The following is a 17,793-nucleotide window of genomic DNA, read 5'->3' on the forward strand; positions in this document are numbered from 1 at the left end:
CCCCCCCCCCCCAACATCTCTCTGCTGACTCCCGGGTGACAGCCCCAAGGATCCTCCCTCACCTGTGTCCCCTGGGAATCTCAGCAGCTTCCCACTGCCTGGACTTTGCTAGGGTGTCCAGTGGTATGGAAGCAGGGAGGGTGGCAGTCCTGGGGAGCATGAAGGATGACTGAGTAAACTCAGGATTTGGGCTCAGCAAGCAAGAGAGCAGAGCCCAACCCCTTCTGTCCCTATGGCTCTCTCCCCTCTAGTTGTCTCCAGGCCAAGGCAAGAGCTCAATCCTCTGCATTTCAGAGATGCACCCAGTGTAGAGACCCCAGTCCTCTCTGACCACTAGCTCATTCTCACATGGTCTGGCAGCCGGCTCTGATGACCTTTGAGAGTCAGAGAAAGCCTCCTCCTCCTGCCCTGGGGAGGTTGCAGGTCAGATGATTCCTTTTGCTCTCTGTACCTAGGCTCCCATACGGTATCCTGTCCCTGGGGAGCAGCCTGACTGTAGTCACCGCCTCTCTGCAGTGAAGGCAGCGTTCTGGGCTTTCCCCTGGGAACTAGGGAGAGGGTGGGCCTCCAGTTGCTTGTAGAGCTGGGATGAGACCACTGTCCTCACCAGCAGCTCCCAGCACTGGGTCCCAGTTAACAGTAACCAGGCAGGACGCTGACAACGTTATTAACCTTTTCCATGCTGATGCTCTGGCCCCAGGGGAACCCAGGCTGGGAGTGCAGAGTCCATAACGCTACCTCTCCCCCTGTCCCCAGGGGCACAGGTCAAGGGTCCAGCCTGGACCTGGCACGCACAGGCCCACCTCACCTCCCCACATTGGAATCCCGCTCCAGAAGTTTAGTAGGGTTGAGCTAGCCAGTCTGACATCAGCTTGACAGGCAGGGGAGACTGGGGTGCGGGCAGCTCCCTTTTTGCTGCTGCATCAACCCCCTGCGGGCAGAGATTTATTTAGAAGAGCGATGTAGCTTTATCCTGTCTCTTTCTTCAGTTCAGGGAAGTGATGTGTGTAAGGAGTTTAGAGAGGGACAAACTTGAGGAGAAGGAACTTGCGGCACCCTTAGAAGCTGTGAGTCTGAAGGGAAAGGGGAGGACTCCAGAGCCTGAACTCTGACCCCAGTGCCCAGCCCCTTCTCCACCGTGACAGACTGTGGCATCTCAGAACTCGGCAGGGAAGGGACTAGCCATACGCAGCATTCTTCCCAAGTGGCTTGCCCTAGGTGACCCTATAGATGAAGAGGCTGGGCTTCTGGCCTACGGTGAGGGGTCAAGGGTACATCTGATCCAACCCTGGGACTCACCAGTGGCTACAACTAGGACGAGGAAGGAGGCTATTGCCCATGGTGGTCTCTGCATGCAGAACAGCATTGGCAGAGGGGTGCCAAGACAGGGCATCGGCCTTGAGCCACCTTGAAGACAGTCGGCAGGGCCACAGGACTGCTGTCACCAGGCCACCCCCAGCCCAGGAACTCTGGCCCAGAGGAGCAACTGCATTCGAGGCAGGGTATCTGTGAGCAGGTCTGCCCCTGCTGGACCTGCCAGTACGGTGCCAGGACCTCCTGTCCCACAGAGGGTGCTCCCCTCTGTGGACCTGGCAGCCACCAAGTCCCCTCTACAACCTTCAGAAGGGGTTTTGGCAGGAATGGGCTCAGCTTCTTCTACACCCCATGGCCAGCCAGGGGAGCTCCAACTGGCCCAGACCTCTGTACTCCTCCGTTCCAGATCGCCTCACAGGAACTCTGGCCTGCCACTTCCCATTGGCCCAGGTAACTGGGCTCCGGATGCCAACTGGCTGTCCTCTGGTCTCCGCTCCTGCCTCTAAGGGAACCGAGGCGTCCACGGTTGCTCTGGAAACCGGGCATGGGCCACAAAATACAAAAGCCTCTCTGCAAGGGATCTCCCCCCTACTTCCAAAGGAATTATCCCAGCAGCCTAGGGGTCCAGCCTGCCCCAGAAGACCCCCACCCCCACCCCGTCCACATCCTGCCTGCCCTGAATCCTGATCTTGACCCCAGGGGCCCCACCAGGAGAGGATTTCAAAGAAGCCTCAAAAAGCCCAAGCCTCCAGGTTGAGCTCCCCCTACAGACAGATGGGGGTGAGGAACACGGCGGAGAAGCTGCACTCGCTCTTGCCTCAGTGGTTTGCACAGCAGAGAGGACAGGAGTGGAGAGCTGCCTTCTGAACCAGCCCAGGTCCTGCGATGCTTCCAGCTCAGGAGGCCAAAGCAGGCCCGCCAGAGCAGTGCGGGTGGAGCTGGCCTGCACATTAGAGTCCTGGGGGAGGGGCGACTGCTCAGGTCAGGATCTTAGGGTTCATGAGTTTGAGCCCCGCATTGGTCTCTGCATCGGTCTCTGCTCTGAAGGTGTGGAGCCTGCTTGGGATTCTGTCTCTCCTTCTCTCTGACCTTCCCCCGCCCGTGCACACAGGCGCTCTCTCTCACGCGCTCTCTCAAAATAAACACCATCTCCTGGGGGGAGCTTTGAGCCCATACTTTCCCTGGGTTCCCTCCTCACACCAATGAACTCTGAACCCTCAGTCAGGATGCCAGGCCACTAGGCTAAAAGTGCAAACTCAGAACGCCCACACCCGGGGACAGTCCGGAGTAATAAGTAACGGAGAGCCTGGTGTGATGGGGTGAGTGTGGCAGGGGCCGAGATGGCGCTCACGCCCCACCAAGTTAAAGAGACAAGATTCTGGAAACTGTTGCACTAAGCCTAACAGCGGCGCAGCCCGGGTGAAACCTGCCCGCTGGACGGGCAAGTCCTCAGCCAGCAGAGCCTCATGTTCTGACCCTCACTGCCTGGGTGTAACAGGCTGGACCCAGTTAGCAATTTTTCTTTTTATCGACCTGAGAGTCGATGTGAAAAGAAAAAAAAAAAAATTCTAGAGAATCGGAGGGGAGTTTCAGATGTTCACAAAAAAAGCAGCCGGAAAAAAAGTCATCCTAGCCCCTAACCCGAGCACTATTTCCTGGGAGATCCTACTGTGGGCTCCTTCCTGGTTCGCCGCCCTAAGGACAGCAGGGTGTAGCGAGAGTGGTTCGGAGGCAGGAGGCAGGCGTCTGTGAGGCTTGCTGCCACCACCTGATAGCTGTGGGCTCGTCATTCCAGTTTCCTAATGTGCTACATGCCACATGCAGGTAATAAAAGTTCCTGCCTCACAGGTTGGGAGGATGCCACAGGACGCCACCCGCAGGGTCAGCACGCGGGCTACAAGCACAACCCCAGGGCTGTTCCTGGTGGGCAGGGGTGCCCTCTCCTGGCAACTAGGAAAACTGGGCGTGAGGCCGTCTAGGCAGGAACTGAGCCCTTTGTCCCCAGGCGTGATGTTAGGACGGTTTTAAAGGTCTGAGAAACCCTCGCTCCTGCATTAAGTAAGGTGTGAGGGGCTGAGACGGAGCCCTTGCTGACAACGGCGGGAGAGTTGGAGGGAGAAAAGCCTTGGGCAGAGGAGGGAGGCCGGACAGACCTTTCCAGCCTGGCCCTGCCAGGTGTTGGGGCCGTGGCCACGGCCCCAAGCCACCATGGCTCTTGCCCCTAAAGCTCCAACAGTAACGATCAGGCCGTGGCTGGGGCTGCCTCCATTCTCAAGGATGCTCCATAACTCAGAGCTGGGCAGGAGAGTGAGGAGGGCTTGTGGGATGGGCCCTCATTAGGCCAACGGCAAAGAAGCCACATCTGCAGGAAAGCGCTGGGTCAGGACCCATGAGAACTGAACTGGCTTTTGTGCTGCCCTACTGGGTGGCAATGTGCAAGTCTCCAAGCCTCTCTGGGCCTGCTTAGCCCCCAGAAAAAGAGGGAGCTGCTTCAGATGGGTTCTTGTATCCCTTCTGGCTCTTGGATTCTTAAACCGTTCCCACTCTAGGCAAATGGGACCTCCACTTTCTCACGGCTGCCAACATATACCAGCGAGACGTTTCCAAGGCCCGACAGTGATGGCTTCCCGACACCCAGGAGGAAAAACACAGAGGCTCGACTTAGAGAGATAGAGATATATTTCTTCTGTTGCATATTTCAGACTTCACACTGAGCTTCAGGCACAATGCTGTTCTAGGTTCTTCTGAGAGCCCTGACAGAGCCTTCTTCCCACACTGCTTGTGAGGGCTCGCCCTCCCGGGCAGGAGCCCAGGCCCTGCTTGCAGTTCTGGGTACCTGGGAGACTTTGCATTGGTCTCAGCAGGCCCTGGTGCCCTGTGTTGCCCATCAAGGGGCAGGACATGCTGGAAAGCCCTAGAACCAGCCCCACCCCTTCTTCCACGGTCCCCTGGCTACAAGAGGAGAGGCTGTCCCGCTAGAGTCCAGCTCTGCAGCGCTCCCCCAAATCACCTGTTCTCCGGGCCTCAGAGCCTGGCATGGCACTTGCACCCCTGTAGAGCCTCAGCCATGAGCACCACAGGCCCCGGCTGGGAGACGACGCCCTGGAGAGTGAGGCAGGCCCAGCCTCCTCCAGAACAACAACAGATGGGCTCGTCAGGCCCCTGCTCCCCAGAGCCATGGCCCACTTCCTGGAGCTGCCCTGAGCCCTATTGCACAATTTCATTTCCAGTTCCTCCCCCTACCACCCGTTAAAAAAAAAAAAAAAAACAAAACCAAAAACACACACAAAAAAACCCAAGAAACCTAGAAGGAAAAGTGAGGAAGAGTGGGGCGTGGAAGCTGGAGCCCTTCTCCCCACACTCCTGCCAACCTCTGGTCCCCAGCAAAACCATTAGCAGGAAGTATGATGCCCACCTTCGCTGTCGCCCACGCGGGTTCGTGATGGCTGGCGTGGGTGTGCTGCCTGGGCCTCTGGTTCTTGCCTGTAGGGAGGGGACATCCCTCCGCTGTCTGTAAGGTGCAATTTCCCCCGGGGTCATCCGGAGGTGCTGGCTGGGGCCCTGCTACCTGAGTCGCCCGTCTGCTTTGACGGGCCCCAGCTCTGATTTGGGGTCGGGGAAAACAGAACTCCAGCTGGTCAGTCTGCAGAGCTCCAGGGAGGGGCAGGTGGAAGGGCCCATGGCACACAGTCCGGCCACAGACCAGAAGCCACTCAGCTCCCCATCTGTCCAGGCCTCGAGTGCCGGGCCTGTGAGCTCCGCGTGCCGGCGGGCGGCCTCCTCCGCGGGCTCTGGCTGAGGCAGGTTCAGGATGCCGCTGAGGCCCTGGAAACTCTGCTCCATGTACTCGTTGTGAGGTGGCCCGGCGTGCAGCCAGCTGGCGTCATCTGGTGGGCGGGGGGGGGAGGGGGGGGGGGGACACAGAATAGGTGGTAAGCATGCCCCGCCCAACTGAGGCCACGAAGGCCAGACTCTTGAGATTCAGGTCTGGGCACCCCCGCTTCTGTCCCAACTCTACCACTGAGTCACGTACGGCTGAGTGACCTATGACCTCGGGCTCATCTGCCGAACCTTCTGTGCCTGTAAAACTGTTAGTTTTATAAAATCACGGCGGTCATCTCTGAATCCCCGACTTGGGGATTAAGTAGAAAGGTGGGTTCAAGGCATGACGGATGATAAGGTGACGTTCCTGCAGTGGTCTGGTCTGTGTCCCCTGTGCCCCTTCTCAACCACCTCCAGTGGTTCCCAGAGCCATGAACGGCCCCCCACTCAGGCCCTCAGCTCTGGGGCCCAGCTCGCTTGTCCAGCCTCCCTTCCCACCGCTCCTTACATCCTACTCCTGCGACTCTCTGTTCCCCTTGTGCACCAGACACCTCAGCTTAGGACAGCCCTTCTCTGTCTATGAAATTCCAGTCCATCAAGGCTCAGCTCCAACAGCGGCCTCCATCTGTCCCCATCTCCTGCATCAGGCTGGGAGTCCCAGGAGAGCAGGGGTGCGGCTTGTCTGCTCTGGATCTGCCACAGCGCCCCCCACCCTTCCTTCTCTAGATCACCCCTGCTCTGACCCACTTTCTCTGTGATAAGATGTAGCCGGAGGAAGGGAACCTCTACCTACCCGTTGAGCACCTGCTGACCTACTGGATACGGGCTACTTTTGCCCGCATGCTCATCCCTCACATCTCCCGGGCGGTGGCTGTACTAGGCCCCTCTCGAGGGAACCTGAAGTCTCTGCCTGTGTTCAGAGCCTGCTCGCTTAGCCTCAGCCAAGTGTGGGGTGGGCCACGTGACCCTGCCCACCCAGCCACACAACGGACTGAGGGCCAATCGGATCTGCTGTCCCAAGAATGAGGAGCAGGGGCCCCAAGAGGCCCTGGTTAGTTTCTGCTGCACTGAGAGGCCACGTATCATGTACTGAGAAGCCAGAGCCTGAGGCTGACACACAGACGGGACAGGATGAGGGACAAGATGGCCCCACAGAGACAGACAAAGCACCTCCGGTTCCCGGTGAAACCCGAGACGTTTCCTGGGTTCTGGGGGACAGCCCTGCATTCTTCCAAAAATTTTCCCTTTGTACTTGAGCTAGTTTGAGGGGACTTGTGTTGCACACACCCAGGAGGTCTCCAATAGTTGTATCACTCCTACCTTACACGTAGTAAGACTGGGGCTCAGGAGGCCAAATAATTTGCCAAGGATAAAGGTCCAAGTAAAGTGTCAGCTACACCTCACAGCCAAGTCTGCCTGACTCCAAAGCTTGCCTCTCTGCCCTACCTCAGTGCGGGGACACTAAGGGCCAGACCATCAGGGCCCCAACCCTGCCTCTTCCCCTACTCGAGGGTCAGCTCTGATGGTCAGCTTTTCGGGGTCACCTGCCAGGCAAATCTTATTCTATCTGGCTTCTGGGCCTAGATCCTTACCTTTCCTGAGAGGTAGTTTGCGGTTGAAGGTCAAGGGCAGCACGAGGAAGCGGGTCTCGCCCAGGGGTTCCCAGAATTGAAGCAGTCGAACAGTCCAGGCCCCTGGCCGCAGGGGCCGGCTCAGCGGGGGCTTGTACTGCGTGACCTCGGTGTCCGCGTCTACCGCGATGTCGTAAGATGTGGCCACCACGTAGGTGGGGTCAATCCACACCACGGTGGCCGTGAGGTTGGGGCCCCGGGCCCAGCGCTGCATGGCCACAGGCTCGTCCAGCGGCCCCAGCAACCCCCCAAAGTTCCGGAAAAGACGCTCCTTGGGGTCCCACTCGGTGCCGACCTGTAGGGAGGGAGGCAGCTGGGCAGGAGCCTGGGGAGCAAGTCCTCTCTACTCTGATGCTGCCTCTCACTCTCTGTGTGACCTCAGGCCAGGCACTGTATCTTTCTGGGCCTCAGTTTCCCCATTTGCAAAACGAAGGGCTTGGACTAGGATTTCCTTAGTATCTTTCTCAGCTCTTGGATTTGTTCTACACTCCTGTCCTGGCTTGCTCTGCAGTGGTGGGGGCGGTAAGGCAGAGATGAAGTTTGAGGTCCTGCCCAGAGACCATCTCCACACAAAGCCAAGGCCTCTAAGAGCAAGAGGACACTCAAACGTCTAACGGAATAGCAAAGTCCCTCTAGAAGAAAATCACTGTAGTTTCTGAAGCCTGGGCTCGTGTCGTAGAGCAGCTACGGTCCCCTCCCCGCTCACTGCATGTCCTCGGTGCACCCCAAGTGGGGAGGTGCTTCTCAGTGTGCGCATGCGGGGGAGACACAGGCATGAGCGCAGGGCGTCACCAGGGTTCCATCACGGGGAAAGAGCCCATGGACTCAGTCCTGAGAGGCCCAGCCCAGTCCTTCTCCCTCCCTTGAGGTCTGTCCCTCTCTTCCCACTACCCTGAGTCTTGCTGGGGGTCGGGAGAAAGCAAGGGGGAGGACCTGTCCCACCTCCAAACTCTGGAGCCGGCTGGCCTGGTCACTGCGCCCCAACAGCTTCAGCGACCCCTGGGGCATCAGCCACATCTCAAGCGTCTCTGCCGGCCCCTGGGCTGAGGGTTGCACCGGCTGCGTCACCAGGTAGCCCTGGAAATGGTCGTCATAGAAATACAGGTGCACGCTGGACGGCAAGCCCCTGGGCTCAAACCTAAGAAGGTTCCAGCAGGGAGAAAGGGAGATGCCATCAGCACACCCGACTGGCCTGGAGTCCCAGGGAGGGGGCGCTGGGGAGTCCCGTCCCCAGGCGCTTCCTTCGCCCCAAATCTCACGCCCCCAGCACCTGCACGCCTGGCTCTTGCCATGCTTGCTTCATCTGCCTTTCTCCCTGCCTCAGACTGGGGGCTCCCTGGGGCGGGGGCTGACGCTTTCTGACTGACCTCCCCACGGGGCACCCTGAGGACCTGAGCTATGTCAAAAGGAGGCCTCACCTGCAGAGGGGGGTGGCCAGCGGGGGTGCAGCGGTGGCAGCATGGCGCAGGCTGAGGCGGACAAAGGCGTTGTAAGCGGTGAGCATCACATCGCTGAGCCCACTGGGGCCGTCGGCCGCGTCGTACGTGTTCTCCCAGTAGGCCTTGAGGGCCGGCGTGCCCGGGGGGTAGCTGCCATACAGGTGGAAGTCCAGGATTTCCAGTACCTCCTGGTTCACAGTCGACTCAAACTTCCGGGCGAAGAAGGTGGGTCTGGAGACTTGCTGCAGCGGGAGAGGTAAGGAGGGTGAAGGGGTCCGGAGGCCCCTTCAGATGGCGTGGCTGGAGTGGGGGCCCTCCCCGGCCTCTTGGGGCCCTTCCCTGCTGCCGCCGGAAGCCCCCTGGAGCCCCAGGCGCTGCTCCAGGGGAGGACCCCCCCAGATGCTCTGGTGGGCTCACCCTGAATCCCTTCCGACCCTGGGAAGCGCGCAGAGCGGCTGGGGGCAGGGGCCACGGGGAAGCACCTGCAGCCGGAGGAAGTCCTGTGGCTTGAAGTCGTTGGGGGAGCAGCCGCACCAGTCCACGATGTGTTTGTACTGGCACTTGCAGCCCAGCCTGCGGTTCCAGTTGGTGACCCGCAGGTTGTTGTCCACGAGGCTCTCGCAGGCTGGGCTGTTCTCCAGCACCGTGTGGAAGAAGGACTGTGGGGGGGGGGGGGGGGGGGGAGGTGGGCAGGGCAGGGTGGAGGGTGAGCCTCGGGCACCCCGTCACGCAGCCTCCCTGGCCTCGCCGGGGACCTGGGCCACCCACCTCCGCAGGGAGCAGCGTGTAGGTGTAGAACTGGCGCAACTGGGCCACCAGCGGGTCGTCCGTGTATACCACGTACTCCACAAAGCCGCGCGTCAGCACGAACCAGTCGGAGCCGCCGTCCACCACGATGCCCGCCGGGATCTGCCGCTCGCCCAGGCGCCACATGTGCGAGTCACATTCATGGAAGAGCCGGTCTAGGCCCTGTTTCTTGATGAACCTGCGGGTGGCAGACGAGCTCGCTCGGGCACCTTGGGACCAGTGGGCCTCGGTCTGTGGTTGGTTGGCAGGCTTTGCAAACCGGCCGTGTGTGGGAGGGGCTGTGACAAGCCCCCTGGCGGGCCCCCCCCCCCCCACCCGCCCCGAACCCTCACCTGGAGTTGTCCCGGCCATGTGACTTGAGGAAGTTCTTGTCCCGGTTCTTAGACAGGAAAGCCACCAGCTCCTCGTTCGTCCTAGAGAAGGGAAGGGGCGTGGGCGGTGTGGGTAGGGGGCCTGGCTCAGGCCCGGGGCACAGCCCCCTCAGCACCGTCTGCCTTCCCTCCCCACCCCTCCCTGCCTCATGGAGAGCTGTCCTAGCCACTGGCCCTGCCCCCGGATGATGCTCCGGGGTGGGGGCACCCACAGCCTCCCTCCGCCCCTTGCCCTCTCAGCTAGCACCCAGGTCCGGGCCTCTGCCTGCTCCCTGGTCCCTTGTCACTCTCAGTCCTGACATCACCTTTCACCAGCCCCTCCCTGAACACAAGGCTGTGGTCCAGGGACCGGACCCTGGGCGGGGGGGGGGGGAAGGGAAGGAGTCTATCAGGCCCCTCCCACCCCAAGCACCCCCACGGGCCGCCCTCTGCTCTGAGGGATTCAGAGCACTGCCCCACACCTGGTTGGGTAGTCGGTGGCACTGAGGTTGATGAAGAAGTCCCAGGCCCAGCCGGGCACCTCCAGCAGGTCCCGCATGCTGCGCAGATACATCCTCAGCAGGCTGGCCCCGCCCCAAATGGTGACCATGCGCCAGGGCGTCACCCGCACATTATCGTACCGCCGGGCCAGCTCCACCACCTCGCGGTGCAAGTAGTTGGAACGCTGGGGGCGGGTGGGCGAGACTCAGTAGCCACAGAGGACCCCCGGTATCACAGCCTCCCCACCCCACCCCACCCCCGGGGACAAGTGACATGGAATGGAGAGAGCACCGGGCAGGACTCAGCTCCTAACTGGCTATGTCGCCTTGTGCTGGCCATTCCCCATGTTCTAGGCCTGCTCCCCTCTCTCCGGGCCACCTGAGCAGATCAGAGACCCTGTCCATCTGTGACCTTCTGGGTCTTGGTGCCGCTCGCTCAGATGCCTGTGTGGTTACCCCCCGCCCCCCCCCCCCCCCGCAACAGTACCTTGTCTACGTGGATGTAAAAGAAATGCTGCTCATGGTAGACAGCCTTGAGGAGACGCTTTAGCTGGCGGATGGCACGGCCGTGAACTACCAGCATGTAGGCGATTCGGACCGGGGGGCCGTCCACGGGCTGCTGGGCCCGCACTTCGTCCCACTGGATGCCAGGGCTCATCTTCCCTGAGAGGAGAGACCAGGGGCATCAGTGAGGCCCCTCCCCAGGCCCCGGGGCGGGGGTGAGATGGGAAGAGGGACCGCCCACCCGATGCTCCCTGGTCCCAGCGCTGCCTCTGCCACTCAGCACAGGTTATCACCGGCTTAGCCAGGGAGGTGAGCCCCTCTGAGCCTTCTTCCTCTGAGAAATGAGGTGAAGACCCTGCCACCCCTGCGCCCGTGCCTGTCTCGTACTCTTACCAGCCAGCTGGCAGTGCCGGGGCACAGCCTTGGGCATGAGGCTCCCGGCCTGGTGCAGGCACACCACGTTGGCAATCTCCTGCTGGCACTGCTTGGAGCTGGCCCGGGCCAGGGCAGACAGCGCGTCCTTGCCCACAATCTCACACTTGGGGGTGAAGCCGTTGTCCGTGGGCTGGGAGGCGCCCTCCACGCTCCCCGTGTCTCCGTGTGGCGGGAAGCCAGCTGCCCCGACCAGCGCCTCCCCGGCTGCTGCCCCACTGAGGTTCTGGCGGCCTGGGGCCTCCGGGGGTGGGGCTGGCGGGACCCGGCGGTTGGCTCTGTGCCGGCTGGTTACGGCCCGTACCACCTTGGCCACGGGCATGCCGGGGCTCTCAGCGCGACCCCGCCAGCGCCCATGTCTTCTGCCCGCGCTGCCCCGCCGCCCAGCTGAACTGTCTGTGTCCTTGGAGCCCTCGCTGGGGTCCAGCGGCCGCGGCTTTCTCTGCCTTCCTTTCTGTAAGAGACAGGCAAACACAAGTCATGGGGACGGTCACCCTCCTCCTGCTCCCTTAGCTCCCTGCTGGCCCCTGCCACCCTCCACCCAGTGAGTGCTCCTCACGGGAGGACTCTGCACAAGCAACAACGTCCGCCAAGCGGCTTCTCCGACCAGCCGGCCGAGGAAGTGCCATCCTACCTCCACGGCACCGTTGCACCCCTGTCCCCACATGCCCAGACCACAGGGCACCTGTGCATCCCCCCTGTGCTTGGGAATCAAATACCACCCTCTCTCCCAGCAAATACGATGTCCGCGTATGTCCCAAAAGAAGGGTGGCAGGCCCGGCCGAGGACGCCAGGGTCCCACCCAGGCCTGGCTGGGAAGAGACAGGAAGAAAGCATCCCGCCAACTACAGTGTTTCCATGTGGGAGTGTGGAGGCCGTGCGAGTGAATAGACCGTGCCTGGTGGTGGGGGGGACAGCATATTCGTTGGGCTCTCTGGGAGGCAGAGACCAAGAGGGAGTCAGAGTGTGTGACTTTCCCTGGGGGGTAAGACCCGTGGGTGATGCGGGGGCAGGAGCCGGAGCTGGGCCGGCAAAGCCGTCAGACCACCGAGCAGGCCTGACTCTGGTGTTAGGAGGGGGGCAGAAGGAAGGGCTTCAGACAGTGGCGCAGCTCGGGGGGAGCCGTGGCCAGCTAATGCGAATGGCGTGGACCACTGCCACATGCCGTCACTGGCCGGAGGGCTGAGGCCGAGCCTCAAGGCGCCCGCAGCTGGAGGCCGGCCCCTCACCGCTCCTCTCGGTGGGTTCTCTCCCGGAGGGAAATCTGTCCCGGCCGGCCGCCTCACACTGCTTCCTGGCTCCCCTGCCTCTTCTCAAACCGGCACTCTCTTCCCAGCTCCCTCTGTCCCCTCCTCTACCCTCCCCATCCCTGCACCCCATCCCACTCATCCTTCGTGATCCAGCTCCAAGCCCCCTCGTGCGAACACCCCATTTGCCCCCGAGGGTCAGGTTCCTCCGGCAGGCAGAGCTCCCAGGTGAGAGACTGTCACACCAGCCCCACCTCCCAGCGTCTGGTGGAGTAGGACACCTGGCTGCTGTCTGGCGGCTGAGACGTGGGAAGAGCAGGAGGCACTGTGTGACTGTCCCCCTGGCCACCTACCTCCTCTGAGCAGGTCCCTCAGCTCTAAAGGGGGGAGGGAGGTGTGAGCGTAAGTGAGATAGAGCACAAGAGAGTGTGCTGGAAGGAGCCGTCTCCACCGGCCATCCGCTGCTCCCTTGTGACCCCTCTGTGGGTCCCCCCAGCCCCCAGCAGTACCGCACAGGCCACAGGCCTTTTCTGGCCTGGCCTTTCAGCAGCATCACCTGCTGGTCCACAGCACCCTCCCCACTCAGCCGCCGGGTGCCCTCCCGGGGTTTCCACGGCCTCCCTGGCCGGTGTCCCTGGTCCCCCTGCTCCTACTCTGGTTTCCCGATGGTCTGTTCCCATCGCAGTAGTAGCCAGTGTTCCTGTTCAAACAAGCCCCGTCTCGCCACCCCCCTGCTCCAAACCACCCCTGGCCTCCCCGCCGAGCGTGAAACCCCAAAGCCCCTCCAGGAGCCCACAGAGGCCACAAGAGCTGCGGTCTGGCTGTCCCTCCCACCGCCCTCCCCCTCTGACCTCATCTCCTACTAACCTCTCTTCACGCCCACTCTCCTCCAGCCACAGTGGCCTTCCCGCTGTCCCTCCACGCCACTGGCCACACACTGTCCCCTGTGCCTGGAATGCGCCCCCCCCCTCACACAGATGTCTCCATAGCTCATGCCTTGCCCCCTTCAATTCTTTGCTCAGATGGCATCTTCTCAGCAAGGCCCATCCTGACCGCTGCATTTCAACTCCAGCTCTCCCTCAGCCTCCACTTGACCTTCCCCACAGCACTTACTTCCTTCTCTTATCCTATAACGCATCCATATTGTGTTATCCCGTGTCTCTCCGCTCATAGGAATGCAACCTCCACGAGGACAGGGCTTTCGTTGTTTCCTCAACCAGTGCCTTCCAGCGCCCAGAAGCATGTCTGGCAAAGGCAGACACTCCCAAAATATTTGTCGTATGGAGGAATGAATGAATATAAAGTTCTTGATAGAGGCTCAGCATTCAGTACCTCCTGACATCCTTATTATTACCGCTATGACTATCACTGGAGGAGGATTAGGGAAGTCAGGAGAGGCGCAAAGGCGCTCAGACATTTTGGACGCTGGGTTGAGTGAGTGTTCCCTGCCCCTCCCCTCCCTAGGCCCTTTCTCCCCTCCCCTGTCAAAACATGGCAGGCACCTCGCATGGCTGGGTCCGCGCCCTGCTCCTCCACCCAGGCGCCCGCACTCTCCGTGCACAGCACCCAGCCGGCCCTCTGATCTCTTGAGAGGTGCCCCACGAGAGCTCCGGGCGTCTGTCCCCGTCTGAGGAGACACTACAAGAGCGACGGGTAGGGTGGGGAGGGTGCCCTGGCCTGGGCAGCCCCCAGGAAAGGAGAAAGCGGCTCCGTGGCGCTGAGTGTATGTCGACCCGGTGATGGGTGACCTGGCGGCACGGTGGGCGGAAGTCAGGTGGACAGAGACGGCAGAGCAGCTGTGGGCTCTCGGGGTGGAAGCCAGCACCAGCGAGGCAGGAAGCTGGTCAAGAGGGCAGGGCACGGGGCACAAGGCCAGGCTGGCTGCGGTGGGGGACGGGATGTGGGAGGAGATGGGCGGGCTGGTGCCCTGCACTGCAGCAGGGAGCTGGCTGACCCTGAGAAGGTCGATCCCAGAGGAAGCTGGGGGCCCTAGAGGCAGCAGTGAGGACCGGGGGGGGGCCCCTGCTGGGCAGCCAGCCCCCACCTCTGCCCCCTCCCACCAGCGTTCATGGGGGCATCAGCGGGGCCCCTACTTGTGCCCCCAAAGGGACGATCCTCAGTAGCCCGGAGGTCAGGGTCCCCTCTGATTACTGAGGGGGAGGGACTCGCCCTCTGACCTCTGGCCTGGATGCATTCTGGCCTCCGAGGTGCCTCCTCCCCACTGAGGAAGCATTCAAAGTCCTCTGCCATTTCCTGGCCCTGCAGTCCTGCTTGGAATCCTTCTCTGAGCCTGGGAGGCAGACAACGCAGAATGGCTTACCCCACATCCTACCACCTTCAGACTTCTCAGACGGTGTTTAAAGTTAAGTGGTGAGACCATGTTTGTGAAAGCTTTTAAAGCCGTAAAGTGGCTCTTTGGATGATAATGGTCAGCCTTGGTCTGCATTCTAGCCCCTCCACAGATGGACAGAGTGTGTGTCTGAAAGGCACCGTCTGACCCCAGCGCCGCTGAAACCCCTCCGATACCTTCCCACTTCACTTACAGCAAAACCCGCGCCCTCCCTAAGGGTCTCTAGGATGTGCCCCAGACTAACTCTTGAGCCTTCCTCCAGGGAGCAGGCCACACCCTTCTTCCCATTCCTCGAAGGCACCCAGCTAAGCCCATTCTCTCTCCTCAGGGCCTCTGCCCAAACTCGGATGACTGGCTCCTTGAGCTCACACACCACTTCCTGCCAAAGCCTTCCCTCACCAAGCTCCACCAACCCCCTTGACAATGAATTTCCTTTCTGCTGTCAGTCTCTCCCTGCACTCTGTCTGCCCTTCAGGGCCCAGGCCTTGTCTCCTTTCTTTCTTTTTTTTTTTTTTTTATTTTTTTTAATGTTTTATTTATTTTTGAGAGAGAGAGAGAGAGAGAGAGAGAGAGAGTGAGTGGGGGAAGGGCAGAGGGAAAGGGAGAAACAGAATCTGAAGCAGGCTCTAGGCTCTGAGCTGTCAGCACAGAGCCCGACGCAGGGCTCGAACTCACGAACCATGAGATCATGACTTGAGCTGAAGTCGGATGCTTAAGCGACTGAGCCACCCAGGCGCCCCTGCTTTGTTTATTTTTGTAGCCCCAGTATTAGCACAGCACCTGCTGCTACTAAGGAGGAGTGAACAAGTGTTTGTTGACTGACTGACTGACTGACTGAATGGCTGGCTAATGAATCCCTATTCCCAGTGTGTAGCACTGAGATAATAGCAAGAGTTACTTCCTGACGGCTTAGCTTGTGCCAGGAACTCCTGCAAATCCTTCCCAGGTATCATTTTCATTTTCATTTTTAGTCTTCATAATCACCCAATGAGAGAGGGGCTATTATTACCCCCTCCCGAGAGGGAGCACTGATGAGGACACGGAAAGAGGTTAGGTGACTGGCCCGGGGTCTCCCTGCCACTTAGCAGCAAGGCTGGAAACACAGACAGGACGTGGAGGAGCTAGGGCAGTACAACTTCAGCACCCGCCTTCCTAAGCTCTATGCTAGGCTGCCTGGAAAGCCTTGAGCTCTAGCGAGGTGGCCGCTGAAGGGGTCCAAGCACCAATGGCTGCCTGGACCGCCCAACGTTTAGGTCATCGAGCATCGTTTCTGTTCCAGTCCAGTCCGGCCCTGTCAGCTTCTACCAGGAACCTGGAGAAGGAGGTGGGGTGGTGGGACCCCAACTGCTTTACTCCCCAGTTCTCCGCCCCAGGCTATGGGCAGGGCAGCTGGGATTTGAGGAATGGACAATCTCTTAGCCCATTGGGAGACGCACAGGGCCATGCAGCTCAGGGCCATTTGTTTCTGAGAAGCTTCCGATGCTGTGCCACAGCCCTCCCCACAGTGGTCACTGGCGTCTACTCACAGACTCCAGGATCAGAGGGTTCCCTAACTGCCTCAGCAGCCTAGGGCGCCTGGGAACATCTCATCTGCCCAGTCTTCTACACTGACCCCCAAACACTCTTCGTCTTCCTCCTACTTATGGGTCCACACAGAACAAGCTCACTCCCTTTGGGTGTCACAGAGCCAGCCTCCCCCCCCCCCGCCCACCCCCCTCTGCTCCTCTTGGAGTTGTGGTCTCACCTGACTGTGTTCCAGCTCCTTCACCCTCCCAGCCTCTTGGTTCTCCCCAGAAAGGCAAGGGCAGCCCTTCTCCCAGTCTCCATACCAGGCCTTCCTGACCACTGAGATGCCGTAAGGGTACATGGAGCCTCTCTTGGCCTTCTGACTGCCAGGTGGAGAGGCCCAAGAGGAGATGCCAAGCAGAGTGTCTGACTCAGAGCCCTAGAGGCACCAGAACCGACCCGGTGGGGGTAGGGGCAGGGAAGCCTTGTCCTCTGGTCCACAGCTTAGGACCAGGGTTTCGACCCTCTAGAATGGCCTCAGACCCCACTGGACCCTTCCTGAACACCCTGGGAGGGGACGTGTATGGGCCTCCAGCTGAACCCAGTCACGAGTGAGTGACACTCTCAAGGCAGGGACCTGGGTACTGAGCTGGACAGGTTTGTCCCTGCTCCCGGGCCTGAGTCTCTGCTGAACCAGCTGATGCTGTCCCCATTCCCTAAGGGCTAGAGGCCCCCCTCACTCCCCCCACCCCCATTCCCTAATGTCCTGAGGCCACTCACCGGCTCACTTCTCCCGACCATCTCCTCCTGAAGACCCACGACTTTTCTTCAGACCCCAGGCTAAGAAAACCACACCTGGGGGACACACTCCCAGTTCTCTTCCTCGGGGTCACTCCCTGTTCCCTCAGTTGCTGTACGGAGTTCCGGCCCAGGGCTCCACCTCCCCATTGGCGGCAGCCCGTCAGGCGCAGCTGGGCGCCGATGCCCAGGGTCCCTCGGCCCCGCTCCTCCGCCTACGACACGCACACCCCCGCCCCCTCCCAACTTCAGAAAGTTTGGCCTGGGGCTCCCCACCTCCGAGCAGGCTCGGGCCCGGCCCCGCCTCCCGGTCCTGCTCCCCGCGCCTGACCTTCATAGCTCCCCGGGACGGAGACCACCCCACCGATACCCGCTCCTCCCGCCCGGGCCCCCTGCCCGCCCGAGGCCCGGGCCTCCGGGTCACGCACCGCCTCCGCGCGCAGTCCCTGGGGCCCTCCTGGGAAAGGGGCACCAGGGGTCCGATGTCCTGCTCCCCGCGGCCGCCCGCGCCAGCACGCACGCGGCCGGTGCCCCACTTCCCTGGCCCGGGCCGCCCGCAGCCCCGCCAGGACCCCGCGCGCCCCCGCGCCCGGCCTGCCCGCCTGCCCGCCCGGCCGTCGGAGCACCTCGCCCGGCTCGTCTTCCTCCAGGCCGCTGAAGCTCCACACCACCAGGCCCTGCAGCAGCAGGATGGCCAGCGCCGTGGCGATCGCCAGCTTGTAGCGCCGCACCAGCTTCTGCACCCGCGCGCTCGCCACCATCTTCCTGCCCGGGACGCGGGGCGCGCGCCCAGCCCTGCAACCCGGCCGCGGGCGCGCGCCTGGGCGCGGACGGAGCCGGTGGGCCCCCCCATAGGAGGCGGGCCTGGCGCGCGCCGGGGCGGGGCGGGGCAGGGGGCGGGGTCCACGGGCCAGAAATGCCGCGCCCCGCAGGCCAGGGGCGGAGCCTGGGGTCGCAGAGCCGCGGGCCCGGCCCGTGCGGGGTCCGCCTCCCTGGCGGTTCCTCCCCGGTCTCCGTCCGTGGCCGGGTCCCCGTGGGCGCACACCGGCTCCAGGATGGCAAACCGGCTTGCGGAGAGGTCTGCGGCCCGACC

General features: G+C 61.6%; 1 protein-coding gene across 1 annotated transcript; it reads right to left on the reverse strand.

Moving 5' to 3' along the window:
• Positions 1-3,975: 3,975 nt before the first annotated feature.
• XYLT2 (xylosyltransferase 2) lies at positions 3,976-17,528 on the reverse strand. Its single transcript, XM_045488443.1, has 11 exons — positions 17,327-17,528; positions 10,761-11,253; positions 10,351-10,526; positions 9,846-10,048; positions 9,346-9,426; positions 8,975-9,191; positions 8,689-8,865; positions 8,186-8,448; positions 7,710-7,905; positions 6,729-7,062; positions 3,976-5,201 (listed from the first exon to the last, which is right to left on the reverse strand). Exons 1-11 carry the CDS (start codon positions 17,459-17,461, stop codon positions 4,879-4,881), a joined length of 2,598 nt encoding a protein of 865 aa, XP_045344399.1. The 5' UTR covers positions 17,462-17,528; the 3' UTR covers positions 3,976-4,878.
• Between the last annotated feature and the right edge of the window lie 265 nt (positions 17,529-17,793).

Source organism: Leopardus geoffroyi, chromosome E1 (assembly GCF_018350155.1).
Source record: "Leopardus geoffroyi isolate Oge1 chromosome E1, O.geoffroyi_Oge1_pat1.0, whole genome shotgun sequence".
Lineage (NCBI taxonomy): Eukaryota > Metazoa > Chordata > Mammalia > Carnivora > Felidae > Leopardus > Leopardus geoffroyi.

Coding starts and splice junctions, on each gene's coding strand:
- XYLT2 (XM_045488443.1), bottom strand. CDS start 17,461: ATGGTGGCGAGCGCGCGGGTGCAGAAGCTGGTGCGGCGCTACAAGCTG. Junction 8,866..8,974: donor ACACGCTGCTCCCTGCGGAG/GTGGGTGGCCCA, acceptor CCCCCCCCACAG/TCCTTCTTCCACACGGTGCT. Junction 7,063..7,709: donor GCCGGCTCCAGAGTTTGGAG/GTGGGACAGGTC, acceptor CCCTCCCTACAG/GTCGGCACCGAGTGGGACCC.